Genomic DNA, 15176 nt, shown 5'->3' on the forward strand with positions numbered 1-15176 from the left:
AGCATTAGAACACAGGAGTGATGGTTGCTGGAAATGTTCCTCTGTACCTCTATGGAGATATTCCATTAAAAATCAGCTGTTTCCAGCTACAATAGTCATTTACCACATTAACAATGTCTACACTGGATTTATCATTCATTTAATGTTATCTTCATTGAAAAAAAAAGATTTTCTTCCAAAAATAAGGACATTTCTTTGTGACCCCAAACTTTTGAATGGTAGTGTATATATAAAACAAATTTGTTGTTCATCTACATAATATTGTAAAAATCGGGAACATCTTGTCTCAGATTTGAGTTAGAGAAAATTGAAGAGGTTTAGCCTCTGAATGAAAAAGAGCATTTGAGTTTTTTTCAACATTATTCTGATCTGGATCTGGTCTGATTGACTTTACTTCCCTTTTCTTATTCTGTCATTTTCTTCCCCTTGTTTTCTTTCTCGTCTCTCTTCCCTCAGGTCCTGGGAATTGTCTTCTTCCTCTTCCTCATCATGTGGTGTCCCTTCTTCATCACCAACGTCACCTTCGTCTTGTGCCGGGACTCCTGCAACGAGTCGCTGCTCCACGACCTCCTCAACGTCTTCGTCTGGGTGGGCTACATCTCCTCTGGGGTCAACCCTCTGGTCTACACCCTCTTCAACAAGACCTACAGGAGGGCCTTCTCCAGCTACATCAGGTGCCGCTACAAAGTGGGACCCAACGCCGCCGGACAGAGCTGCAAAACCCTCCTGGTGCCGCCGCCGTGCCCGTCACACGCCGTCACGCCCCTCCTGATGGGCGGCCACGGGAAAGCCTGCGTGGACCGCAACAGTAACTGTCGCAACGGCAGGCGGGGGGACAACGGGAGGCTGGCGGTGGACCCGGAGGACACGACAGATGACGGAACGCAGATAGGAATAGCATCGCAGAGCCTCACGGAGTGCCACAACGCCGGGATGCTCTCGGAAACGGAGCCGGAAACGGAGCTGGAGCAGGAGCAGGAGCTGTCACTCATCAGCTACAGTCCCGCCTCCAGAGAACACACCAGCAGCGTGTGACTGTCGGCTTCCCGTCGTTTCACGTCTTCTTTCTAACCTGCAGGTGCTGGACCGAGCAGCACCAGGCTGCTCGGAGCCTGCAGCCTCTTCGCTGGTTTAAACCTGGTGTGGAGACTCTTATTGTGAAAGGATCTGCCTTTCCTTCACACAGAAGTGCACGACTTACACCAGTGTGGAAAGAAAACCAGAAGAGACAGCCTCAAGGGTGTAAAGTGGGATTTTCCACTGCTGTTTTGGAATGAAAACCAATATTTCCACTGTGTTTGTTTTCTATTTGTTGCCAGAATGTTGGTTTTCATGCCATAACGGGAAAATGAAGGCCTCCTTCAGGCCTTTATCGATGCGTAAATGTGTTCAAAATGAGGTTTACTTCATGGGAAATGAAGTATCTGGCGACTTGAGGAGCTACTCTGACCTGGTATGAAGTCGAGCTGCCCATCACGGAGTCCCACTGATGCAGGTTACAGAGTCAAGGACGAGGTCATCGGGGTCAAACTACGACTTCAAGCCTTCACACAGAGTCGCGATGCAGTCTGAGCTCCGGTCCACACCGAGCAAACTAAACCAAATATATTTTTGTGATGACAGCCGTCACGGAATCTGTCCGAATGAACCCTCTCCAGCATGTAATCAAACTGCTCAGCCCACAATAATGGGACGTTTCTCTGAAGGAAGCTTTCTGGAGGCTGCAGATGAAGGAATGTACTCTGACAGCTGGTCTCCGGTGGACTCACAGCGCCATCTGGTGGTCACATGGCCCACCGAGGTGGCCTCCTGGGGCCGGAGGATGGAAGGCGCTGTCAGGCTCTCGCTCCTGTTCACCAACACGACCACTTTGGAAAGAAAGAAATTCACAACTTCCACAAATTTTTACAAGAAAACAACCAATAAAATTCCAAATACAAGGAAACAATCGAAAAGTTAAAAATAACATGAAGCTTTTGACAGAGTGCACAACTGTTCTGCAGTCTTTAACAGGGACAAAATACGTGGAGTTTTATTTTTAACCTCATAGTTTCATTATTTAGCATCATTATCAGTGATTTAAACCTGCAGTCTGGAGCTTCTGCCTCAGAGTGTTTAATTCCATAAACACTGTTGATGCTTCCTCAGTTTTTGCTCTGAGTTGCTGTTTTCACCGCACAATATTCAGAAACATCTGTAGCCGTCGCTGCAGCTGTTCCCCTTTTTAGCAAACAAATTCAGATTTTATTCTGTCAATAATGACGTTAAACATTCACAAAACTAAATTAATACACGACAACAGCATAAGTGAGAATGCAAAATTACAACCACAACCTGCACTTTAATTCATTTTCTTTATGAGGTAGTTGAATGGAAAAAAGGCAACATCCATTACCATTAAGACTTTTAGCTAGTAAATTACTGTGATTTACAGTAAACCTCCTCTCAAGAATGTTGTCTTGCACATTTAAAACGACTTAATAAACATATCATATAATCAAAGGACATCAAATTTTTCATAGTATAAATCTTGGCTGTTTGATATTCAAGGCCTCTCTGAAGGACACATTCTTGAAAGAAGCAGAACTTCTGTGCCATTTACTTTTAAAAAAAATTTAATTTTTATCCAAGGTCAGCCATTAGATCAGCGCCAAAAAAAAAATCCCTCCGTTGCAGGATTTTCTGTCACGCTGCAGGCCAGAATGTGTTCAGATGCTACAGTGGAAGCCAAAGAAGGAAAGAAGGGAGCGTTTTTTGCATATTAATCAGTGAGACTTGGTTATAAATAATCTGATAATCGGACCATTGCAGTTACATGTGTGCTCTAATGGTGGATTCTAGGATACAGATCACTCAGTGTGACTCAAAAAACTAAAAACCTTCAGATTTAAACTCATAAGATGGATAGAAAGTCAATACTTTAAGACAATTTATCAACATCTGATGCATCTTCCTATGTATAACACCCTGCCGCACCAATGATTTTTCGTTTTCACCTCTTAGAAGACAGTCCAATGGGGCTAATTTGTCGTTTGGTAAAGAAAACTTGAGAGAAAAGTAGTTTTAAGGGGAACTCCAGTGGTTCTTACATCTTCTGTGGCTTAATAGAAACAGTGCTGCTTTAAAACTAGACATGTGGGGTTCAAAAGATATCATTTAGAGGGTGTTAAGATGAGATCTAATGAAAGATTTAACAGGAAAGTGTAGAGTCTCAGTCAGCCATGTCATAGTCATCCTACCAGCTTCAGGAGAAGGCAGCTGGAGTTTTATTTTTGGTTCTTGCAGATGTTTTACGTCCCGCAAGTATACCATCTTCCCCTACTTCTATATATATCACAACACAGGAGAATCAGCTCCTCAGGTCAAGACTCTGCAGTCTACCTGCATTTAAAAGGAAACTCTGTTTATGTTTTGCTGGAACAACCATCTCTAAACTATCTAATTATCAGGTACTTAGAATGCAGTCTTGAGATCTTTCCGCAGAAAGTTTCACCAACATGCTGACGTATGTGAGTCTTGGGTCATTAATCATTCAAGTTTGGGGTGATGGTTTATATCTGGGTCAGTTTGAACTTTAAAAAAAAAAAAAAAAAAAAAAAACCCTGGAAAATAAACGTAAAAGAACAAAAAACAGGAGTCCAGCTTCCTTCTCCTAAAGGGTTAGAGTAAAGACACATCGATCCAATGTTCACTAAAGGAAAAGACATGATGTTGCTCCACTAGACCTTATCAACAGCATTAACCTCGACTGGAAAGTGTCTTTTATTTTCCTGTTTAACCACAGTCCAGAAGCCTGGTCATCTCCGCCTCTGCAGCTTCCATTTTGACGAGCAGTTGTTCAGTCTGCCTCTTTTTAGCCCCGCAAATGCTAAACTAAATTTCTCAAATACTTAGAAAAAATTGCACTTAAATGTGGAGTAAGTTGCATTTTTTGGGCATCTTTGGGCAACAATTCCGTACTCACCTTTCACCAAGTGATCTTAGGAAATCCTAGACGTCTGCACCTCCTCCTGTCTCTGATTTCGGACCCATGCGTGGAGATTTTAGTCAGGTACAAGGCTTTCAACCAATCAGATTAGATGCAACCAAGTCCACATTTCTGCAGCTTAACCGTTAATTGTATCAAAGTGGACGTCACCTTCCCCAGAGATCAGCGTTTCATTTTCCTAATTGCCTCTTCAGCCAGCAAGAATTAGAAACACTTGAAAGTAAAGGCCTTTAATTACCCACAATCCCCCATTCTCGGTCGAACATTGAAGGTCAGAGCTTGCAACCTGGAGCCTGAGGCCTGCAGCCGCCTCTGAATGAAACCTACCGCTAGCAGTCATTCTAATTCTACGAGTCTCTGTATGATTTAACCACTATCTATTTGTATTCTCCAGACTTACTCGGTGGTCGTTTGCACCACTTCTCTCTGCACAAAGAGAGGTCTACATGAGCTAACGCTGGCGAGCCGGTGCCGAGGTTTGACCTACAGATGATCACGCATGTTTGATGTGTTGTTCAAAAGGTCCTCTCTGCCTTTCTGAGATTTTTTTATTTTTTTTTTTGTTCTCTCTTTAATACTGAAGTGAAACAGCGCAGGGGAGGAAAGAAAGGAAGAACAAACAAAGAGCAATCCAGTCAAAACAGCATGCGACTCCTGCAGGCATTTCTTCTTTATCAGCTCACAGAATACCACAATAAGAGCGAAAACAAGAAACAAAGGAGAAGAGAGGACTCTCTGAACGGCTTGTGTTTGATCCATCCAGTAAAGAGCTACAGCCGGACAGCCGACTCAGTCTGTCGCAATGTAATAACTCTGTGTTTCCCGTGCTCCTGTGTGTTTAGAACCAGGCCAGGCTCAAATTGCAGTCTGAGATTGATTCGGTCACTTTCCTTGGTTCTCGTTGATTGCATGGATTGGATCCGGACGTCTCTGCAGATGCTTCCGGTCCAGACAGAAGACGGCAATCACTGTGAAAAAGCATCTGGAGAGATTTCAGCTGATAAATTCGACCCGGGTCTGGTGTGTATAGATGAAGCCGGAGCCGTTTGTTGACAGAGTTGCTTTGAAGACATGTTTAGGAGGCCTCATTTCAACTTTTCTCCTCATTCAGGAGTGTGGTTTTTTTTTTTTTTTTTTTTTGTTCTGTGCATCTTGTGTTTACAGATAAATGTTTTTACATGGTAAAGATCTTTTTCAGTTTTCAAGAAGTGGCTCAACATTATCAAGCAATCAATCAGAATTTATTTCTAGAGCATTTTTCACACAAGCAGAAAACAAATAAAAATTCAATAAAGCAAAACAAACCCCTAAACTGTCCTGTATAACATGTGCAATGAAGAAACACCAGGTGAGATCAAATAAGCTAGATAGAGAAATAAATAAAATATATATTAGAAATAGAGATGGAGATAGAAATAAAAATCTAAAAATGTTAAAAAACAGAATAAGAAATTATAAAAACAAAGCAATAAACTATACGTTCAATAAACTAAAATATGTAAATAGGCAAATAAACAGAGAAGTCAATAAATGAATTCTAAGAAGGTTAATGAATAAATAAAACCTATCAAATCCATCAAAAGCAATCAAAAAATCTTGCAATAGAAAACTAATTATGAGAAGCTTGTTTTCTTGCCAAGAGCTGCATTAGAAGATCCGTAATAAAGTTATGTCAATCTGGTCTCAACAGCCAGTTAGCTTAGCATAAACAGTGTGAGCGGACACAACCAGCCTGCCCCCTACTGGCAGGTCTGATTAACACATTATTGTATCTGCACATAAATCCAGAGATTCTGCAACATGAAACTATGTCTTGGCTGCAAGCAGTGACATCCAGTGACTCAGTAAAATTGATGACTTGGTTTTCATGCGTCTCAGATTGTCCGTACATCTAGTTCTGCTGAACATGATGCCTCTTGAACGACTGGCGAGAAGTTTTATAAGTTCGTCAGAAATGTCTGCTCAGTCGAAGAACTGATTAGATGTTACTACAACTTGATTCACTTCATATGCTAATTATGACGAAATGTCGTACAAATATCCATCCATCAGCATTAGCTTTAGCTGCTTTATCCCATATCCCATTTGATCTGATGCTAAAATCACTGAAACTGAACCAGGCACATAACCCCTAACCCTAACTATAACCCTGACTTGATCAAGAAAAACTCCAAACAGCTAGAGGGGGGAATTACATTTTCTATACACAATATCAAAAGTCAAACCAGGACAGATGTGGATGTAAAACAACCACAAGACGATAATTCTAGTCATGAATTGAAGAAGTTTTAGAGGAGCCATCACTTCTCCACTCTTTTGCTAAGCTAAGCTAACCAGCTACTCATATCAGCACAATGATATGAGCGTTGTATTGGTTATTTTAAGTATTAGCAAATACATGAATAACAGAAATCTCATTTAAAAAAAAAAAACAATCACAAAATAATTCCTGTATGTAAGTCAAAGACTGTGACAGAATCTGAAGGTGGATTTTTTTTCTCTAAATTTATGAGATCTGGAGTACTACTGCATCTCTTTTTCAGCTAATTGTCTGAAAACTAGCTAAAACACCTCAACTAGACTACTACAGACTTTCCGATGTCGCCATCGTCCACACCTTTAGTCCTGCAGCTGTTTTAGGTTTCCTCCAAACATGCAACTCTGTCGGTAAACGGCTCTGAGCAGCAGCTTGTTCAGGAGTCTGACAAACCAGCTTCCCTTCCTGCATCAAACTCTCACGGCGTTGGTCTGGTTTGTCTCACTCTTGTCCGGCTCAGAGAACTTCTTCAGTGTTCAACCTTCTTCTGTTATGCAGTGGCTAATTTTTTGTTTGTTTTTTATAACATTTTAATTGTGAATGTTTGTCTCTGACACATCTCTCTGAGTTTATACGACGTCACCATCCACACGACCTATATTTTCTTTTTTTTCTGTGTGATGCTGCTATTTATTTATTAAAATATTATCCTCATGTGTGGACGGTTGTCGTATTTTAAACACATTTTGGTCCAACTGCTCTATGAAAAAGTGTTTTTTATGACTCTGTTGGCTCAGATTCTGCTTTGACAAAGGAACGAATGTCTTAAAACAACTACAGTTCCATTTAAAATTATTTGCCCCCCTACAGAAATCTTCTACTTTTTTGCATATTTCTCACATTTAAATGTTCCAGATCATCAAACTAATATTTATGTTTATTGAATATTAGACTGAGATAACCCACACCCAGTGAAAAGGTAATTGCCCCCCTGAACCTAATAACTGTTCCAGCTTGTGATCAGTCTTTTCCATCACCATGAAGGAATTCTGCTCCACTCTTCTCTGCAGAATAGTTTTAATTCCGTCACATTAGATGGTTTTAGATCATGAACTGTCCTTTTAAGGTCTTGTCACAGAATCTGAATTGAATTAAAGTCCAGACTTTGACTCCAGAACCTTCATTTAGTTCTTTCTGAGCCACTCAGAGGTGGACTTGCTTGTGGTCTTTGGGTCTTTGTCTTGCTGCATAAACCATTAGTGTTGAGCTTTAGGTCATGAACTGATGGTGGATGTTCTCCAGGAGGATTTTCTGATAGAGAGCAGAATTCATGGCTCCATCAGTGATGACAAGTCGTCCAGGTCCTCCAACCATCACACTACCACCACCATGTTTCACTGCTGGTATCATGTTCTTCTTGTGGAATGCAGTATTAGCTTCACACCAGATGGAACAGACCCATGTCTTCCAAGAAGTTCTACCTTTGACTCATCAGTCCACAGGATATTATCCCAAAAGTCTTGAAGCTCATCCAGATGTTTTTTTGTAAATACCAGATGAATTTTTATGGTCTTTTTGGTCAGTAGTGGTTTGATCCTTCCAACTCTCCCACGGATCCATTTCCTCCAGAGTCTTCCTTATTGTGGAATCACATAGACGGACCTTAACTGAGGCCAGTGAGGTCTGCAGATCTTTAAATGTTCCTCTGGGTTCTTCTGTGACCTCCTGGATTAGATGTCAATGTTCTTGGAGAAATGTTGGTGGTTGGTCCACTCCTGGGAAGGTTCTCCACTGTTCCATGTTTCTCCATTTGTGGATAATGTCTCTCACTGTGGTTCTCTGGAGTCCCAGAGCCTCAGCAATGGCTTTGGAACCCTCCAGACTGATGAATGTCAATGACTTTGTTCCTCATCTGTTCTTGAATCTCTTTAGAACGTGGCATCATGTGCTGCTTTTTCAGAGCCTTTAGCTACTTCACAATGAAGACAGGTTCTATTTAGTGATGTTTAGGTTCAACAAGCCTGACAGTAATCATATGTGAGTGTGGATGGAGAAACTGAACTCAACTGATGAATGAATTTGGTAGATTGGTAGCTAAGGGGGCAATTATTTTTTCACATAGGGCATGATGGACTGGACAGTGTTTTTCTTTTAAAAACTGCATTTTGTGTTTTCTTGGGTTATACATTAAAATTTGATGATCTGGAAAATTTACGTGACAAATATGCAAAAACAGATTACTGTAGGGGGGCAAATACTTTTTCACTGTATTTTGAACGTGTTGGTTGAGTTTAGTTGAACTTTTCCTCCATCCTACTACATTCAGCGGTGCATCAGTCCTGCAGGTAGGAGCTGCTGATTTATTCCCTCCTCTCTGATGTTTAACAGCTTCACACCTTTGCTCTACAATTCAGAGAATTTGATAACAATATTGGTACCGACTCACTGGGAAGCTTTTATCCAAAGTGCTTCACGAGTGGAGCTGAACCTGGAGATGATTAAACTCTTGGCTGTGTTTCAGTGTCACGTTCTGGAAACCCTCGGTCCTGATGAGGCTGCAGCATGCTGACGCAGGAAGGTATGCATTAGTGAGCAAATAGCTCAGTGTAATATCAAGTTAGAGTCTTCAATTTTGCAAAATAACAAAGAATTAAGTGTGACTATGAGACGGGCATTTTGGGGAAGAGAGGAGTAGATTAGTTAAAGGAGTATGAAGCTCTTTGAGTTTTTGGAAAAGCGCTTTATAAATAAAATTTATTATTATTATTATTATTATTATTATTATTATTATTATTAATAAAAATGTAAATTTTTGCATGTTTTTCCATGAAAATAAAAAAAAATCCATTCCTGCCTAGAAATGTCAACAAATCATTAAAATGCAAAAAGAAAGTTTAAAAAAATAGACAATAAAACACTAGAGAAGGCAATACAAAATTAAAAAAAACTGAAGAAACAGTAAAGCATTAGAAAATGCAACAAAACTTAAAAATCTGACAATAAAACATTAGAAAAGGCAATAAATCATTCAAAAGCAACAATGAAACATTAGAAAACAACAAATCATTAAAAAGCAACAATACTTAAAAATCAGACAAAACATTGGAACACACAGCAAATCATTAAAAAGCAATAATAAAGCTTAAAAACCAGACAATAAAACATTAGAAGAGGCAACAAAACATTTAAATTTAGCAACAACAAACAACAAAATAGACAATAAAACATTAGAAAACACAACAAATCATTAAAAGCAAGAATACAATTTAAAAAAAAAAAAACAGTAGAACACCAGAAAAGGCAATAAAACTCAAAAATCAGACAATAAAACATTAGAAAACACATTAGACAACAAATCAGTAAAAATCAACTATAAAACTTTAAAACCAGACATTTTAAAAGGCAAACAAAAACAAACTATAACTTCTGTAAAGACAATAAAATTGATGCAATTTCAACAGAAAGCAAAAATAAAACTTCAAAAAGGCTTTAAAAAGACTATAAAACATTAGAAAAGACAATCAAAACAGACTAAAGAACAAAGACAATGACATGCTTGTTTTTGTTTCTTTCAGCAGTTTATTTTTGTGGATGTCAGTCAGTAGCTTTTCAATATGATATATATTTGAATTAAGGCCTCACAGTTTAACATGTGTAATAACCACTTGTAACCACCAGGTGGCGCCACAGTGAGCATCTGAGGAAACCCCACAAAGTACAAAATGAACCACAAAAACAGCCTGAATGTGACAGATTCTTCTTTTTAGTGTGTGTTTTATTCTATGCTAGTCTCACATTCCAGTAATTCATTCAACATTATGTGAAACAAACAGGAAGTTGCTCCTCAGACGTCCAGTTTATCAACCTTTGGATCATTAATTAGAACTAAACTGCTGGGAAACAGTGTAGAGAACAGTGTTGAATGCTAAAATGAAGAAGTTTACGAGGCATTTATTTCCCCTGACGGTGCTTTTAATTGGCTTGATGAGGGGAGTGTTATGAGGAAATGCCAGGGTCCTTCAGCACCAGAGACAGCAGCCTCAGTAGCTTCAGCACCAAGGACAGCGACCCGGCCTGCTGCAGGGTTGATGCAACAGCGCCGCCCGGTGGTACAAGAGAAGCACCGCAGGACTGGATGACTGCAGCTCACAGTGGGGAACATATGTCCTAGTGATGAAATTAGTCCAGATTGTAGGTTTGTTCCTGCAGTTTTACAAGCTGTTGACATGGAGAGGAGGGTAGATATGTGCAGCTGAAATATTCATACATCCACAATATTGCAATTTATGTAATGACTACAAAAATACTGATAATTATAGTAATTAGATTTACTTTTATGGCCTCTTTCAAGATCAGAATCAAATCGTTTTGCAAAAACATAGCAACAGTGATACTTTAAAGGACAATAAAATATTGGAAAACACGACAAATCATTAAAAAAGTGACAATAAAATTAAGAAAACAGACAAAAAACAGCGCAAATTATTAAAAAGTGACAATAAAATTAAGGAAATGGACAATAAAACACAATAAATAATTAAAAAGCAACAATAAAACTTAAAAACCAGACAATAAAATGTAAGGAAAGGCAACAAATCATCAAAAAGCAACAATAAAGTTAGGAAAACAGACAATAAAGCACATCAAATCAGTCAAAAGCAACAATAAAATTTAAAAAATAGACCAGAAAACATTAGAAAACAATAAATGATTAAAAAGCAACAATAAAGTTTAGAAAACAAACAGTAAAACACAACAAATAATTAAAAAGCAACACTAAAACCCATAAAATAGACAATAAACAGCAAAACACAACAAATCATTTAAAAGCAACAGTAAAACTCAAAAACAGTAATAAAATAAAAAGGCATAATTTGTTTTTTTTTTTTTTAAACAGACTATAAAATGGTGAAGGCAATAGAAAACGCAATAAATCATTAAAGGCAATGATAAAATAAAAAACAATAAAACTAGAAAACACAACAAATCATTAAAAAGCAACAATGAAATCAACAAAAACTTACAATAAAATGCTATAAAAAAACACAACAAATCATTACAAAGTAACAAAACTTTGAAAAAACAAAACATTACAAAAGACAATAAATAAAGACAGTGCAACTTTGTAAAAAAAGATGACATGATGAAAGCTCATAAAACATAATGATGACATGATGATAAAATATAATGATTTGTGAAAAACCAGCAATAAACTTTAGAAAGTAACAAAATGTTTAAAAAGACAAGAAACAAAACACAATTTCATTGGAAAATACCAATAAAATTTGAAATAACATAAGAAAAGAGAAAAAGCAACAATAAAACTCCAGGGCAGCTGATATAGCATTAGAAAATACATTAGTAAAAGGGGGAACTTAAACATTATTAAATTCACTCTGATGTTCCTGCAGGCCTGCAGAGTGGGTGGTGCTCTCGGCTGTCTTCGGAAACGATCGGAGCGCTCCGGCTGCGCATGCGTCCTTCCACCGATTTGCTGCAGCTCTCGGATTTGTTTGAGCCGACGTCTGCGTCAAGCTGGCGATAGTTAGCACACGAAGCACCAGAAATTAGCAGATTTAGATGTCAATTTAAAGGTATTTAGAAGAATACTTCGCTGTGGTACAACAGTACGTGAGTATTCATGTAGAAAAGTTATTGTGTATTTGTCCGAGAGTTATGTGTTCATTCGGAAAGACACATAGCTTAACTTTAGCAATAGCATCTCAGAGTTAGCTAACACTACACAGGTGGTTCAAAACAAACCTGTTAATGACGCTGAAGTATTAATGAAGTCAGGCTTATATCTAGAAAGAGGCCAGATAAAATAAACTCAGCTTAAATGATAAAAAATATCTCTATTTCTGAAAAAATATCTTCTTGGTTTTTTTTAATACTGTATGGTTTTATTTAGGGTATTCTTCATATTTAATTATACTGCAGGGTTTTGATTCTAATGTGTATTATAGTCGGGTAAAGTAGTATTTGACGTGTATTTTTTTAGGGGTTTACATTTTAATATACAGTGTACTCAGGTAATATAACACCAAAAATGACCCTACAGAGTCTTACCTCCAATATGTAAACTTGTTCAGTGATTTTATATCATCAGTCATTATCTTTTATGACTGTAAAATTAACAGCTGTTGTTTTCAATGTGCTGTAAAAACAGCAATAACCTGACTTAGATGAAGAGTTAAACTCCATGGCAGTGAAACTTAAATTTTACCTCATGTCTAAATAATTCTGCTTTCATGGTTTAAGACCACAAACTGCATCTTTATGTTTCAAAGAGGATTTTAAGACACTGTTGATCACTGTCATAGTCTGCTTTGGGCCTCATTTTCTCAGTTATGGATAAAACCCAAACCTGAATTATAACTTAATTCAATGAAGCCCTCCTTTATTAATTTATTTTTAACTAGGACTATGCTCAATCCTTGTCTGGGGAACTGAATGATAGTGTTCACTATTGCAATCACATTAAAATGCTGAATAAAAACTAGCATTCAGACCAACTACAGCTTCCACAAAAGGTGCAAATAGTAGGACTGTCATCAGCAGAGCTTCACAAAAACATGCTAAAATATTTTTGGTGATAAACAATTAATAGAACCACGTTTGTTATTAGAGCTGCAACGCATAACTAATAAGTTTTCAGCTCTTTAATTAATAATCTACTGTTATCATAATTAGTTTCAGGTTAAAATAAACAATTGTCTCATTTTTCCTACATTTCATACCAGGATAATTTTCAAGCCTGAATTCCTTTTGTGTCAAAACATTTGTCTTATAAATATTAGAAAAGGCAACCAATCGTTAAAAAGCAACAATAAAACTTAAAAAACAGGCAATAAAAGGTTAGAAAAGGCAATAAATAATTTTAAAACAACAACAAAACTTTTAAAAAATGGAGAATAAAATGTTAGACAAGGCAACAAATCATTAAAAAGCAACAATAAAAATAAAAAAACAGACAATAAAACATTAGAAAAGGCAAATCATGACAAAGCAAGCATAAAACTTTAAAAAAATAGACAATAAAACATTAGAAAACACAGCAAAGATTAAAAAGCAACAATGAAGCTGAGAAAACAGACAGTAAAACGTTACAATAGGCAGTAAATAATTAAATAGCAACAATAAAACTAAAAGAATAGACAGTAAAACCTTAGAAAAGCAACAGTAAAGCTAAAAAACAGACAATTAATTGTTAGAAAAGGAAATAAATAATTAGAAGGAAACAATAAAGCTAAAAAAAGACAATAAAACGTTAGAAAACACAACAAATCATTAAAAAGCAACAATACAATTTTTAAAAAGACAATAAAACCTTAGAAAATACAATAAATAATTGACAAAACAGATAATGAAGCATTAGAAAATAAGAATTATGAAATGTTTGACTGAAATGCACTGAATTTATTGTGAATGAGAAACCAGCTGATTCTGGGGGTCAGATGGGAGGAAATGATTGGTTTTTCATTGATTCTATCTCTTTTGGAATACAATGCAAGACGAAACAAGCTTGTGACATAGATTGAGGATGAAAACAGTGTGTAATTCGTATTTTAAGGATTATTCGAGAGCATTTTGTTCAGTTTGTATTCACGACTCGTATTTTGAAGGTGGAACCAGAAGCGCGCTCTCGTGTCCAACGGGCTGCGGCTTGACGCGCATCAGGTCGACGGACGCTGCCTTGGAAACGACATAAATCCGGTCCACGCAGCTGGGTTGCAAGCTGGGACCCAGATTTGCTCACTTCAAAGCCTTCTCTTCCTCCACCACCACCATCCCTCCACCCACCCATCCATCCTTCCATCTATCCATCCATCCATCCATCCATCCATCCAGCCGTGCGCTCCGAGCCGCGAACATGGACGCTCTGAAATGAGGCGCAGAGCAGCAGCGGAGGAGGAGGAACACCAGTAACCCGACAGACAGGAGAGAAGGTGAATCTGCAGCCAGGTAAATCTGTGAACCCACTGTGGACACACGCGTCCCTTGGGAGCTGGGCAGGGACGCGCGGACAGGGGAGGAGAGGACAGGGGAGGCGCGTTTGTTTTTGTTGTCGTTTGCATCGTACGCACGCAGAAAACACAACGATGGAGAGGCGAGGCTGCGGGCTGCGTATTAATTAACACTCCGTTTATCCAAGGAGGGGGCTCGCTCCCGTTTTGCAAACCGTTTTTTTTTTATTTTTTTTAAATTCACGCCCTCCGTGATCGTGATCTCCGGTGCGCTGCTGGTCAGGTGCCTCTGCGCTCCACAAAATGTCACCATTGGGTTTGGAAACGAGCTAGAAAAAAAGAGCAGCGGGGCTTATAGGAGAGGAGGTGTGCCGGGGATTAGTCTCCATTCCGCCTGTCAGCACACCTACAGCTTTGATTTAAACGTCTCCCTCAATTCAGTGTACAGATGTGGCCTTAAATGTGTTTTTAGTGCGTATTTGCTAGAGATTCCTGCAAATATTTCCAGGTTTGATGCACCAGATATCTTTGGATTCCACGCAGGCCTCAAGGACTGGCTGCCACTCTCATTTTTCTAATGGTTCACTGTCCATTTTTAAATCTCCTGTTGCTCCTCTTGCATTTGCTGGTTGCTTCCTGGTGTAGAAATGCTGCAGCTGGAAAATGAATCCAGGCCTCTTTGTGCAGATTATCGTCCTTTCATGGTGTTTTACAAGAGCAAAGGGAGGGTGATATTGGTACAGAAATAGAGGAAAACGTGGAGGAATCAAGTACTTGTCTGTTTAATTTTTATACTGCCAGAAAACAAACAATCCATTCAGATTATGCTTTACATTAAATATGTTCCTGGTAGTAGTAGTGGTAAAATATGAGCCTATTTTAAGATTAAGTCAGAGGTGGAACCAATAGTAGATTAAAAGCAATCTGTGACCATTTTATTTATTTGATAGGACAGTGCACTTTA

At 38.3% G+C, this 15176-nt stretch overlaps 2 protein-coding genes across 7 annotated transcripts in view; both read left to right on the forward strand.

Annotated features, from left to right (window-relative positions):
* The window catches only part of htr2cl1 (5-hydroxytryptamine (serotonin) receptor 2C, G protein-coupled-like 1), a 253162-nt gene extending 246203 nt beyond the window's left edge, over nucleotides 1–6959 (forward strand). For all 4 annotated transcript variants that reach the window (XM_055007622.1, XM_055007623.1, XM_055007624.1 and 1 more), the window contains one exon: nucleotides 457–6959. In XM_055007622.1, coding sequence (XP_054863597.1) covers nucleotides 457–1035 — 579 coding nt within the window. In that variant the 3' untranslated portion in view covers nucleotides 1036–6959. The remainder of the gene's footprint in view (nucleotides 1–456) is intronic.
* A 6941-nt stretch (nucleotides 6960–13900) lies between these two features.
* Nucleotides 13901–15176, forward strand: part of zgc:109889 (uncharacterized protein LOC553542 homolog) — a 61416-nt gene continuing 60140 nt past the window's right edge. For 2 of the 3 annotated variants that reach the window (XM_055007685.1, XM_055007687.1), the window contains exon 1: nucleotides 13902–14210. The gene's annotated coding sequence lies outside the window, so the exon portion shown is untranslated. Of the gene's footprint in view, nucleotides 14211–15176 lie in introns of all 3 variants that reach the window. The other variant, XM_055007686.1, reaches the window with a different exon arrangement.

This window comes from Amphiprion ocellaris, chromosome 23, assembly GCF_022539595.1.
Source record: "Amphiprion ocellaris isolate individual 3 ecotype Okinawa chromosome 23, ASM2253959v1, whole genome shotgun sequence".
Classification (NCBI taxonomy): Eukaryota; Metazoa; Chordata; class Actinopteri; family Pomacentridae; genus Amphiprion; species Amphiprion ocellaris.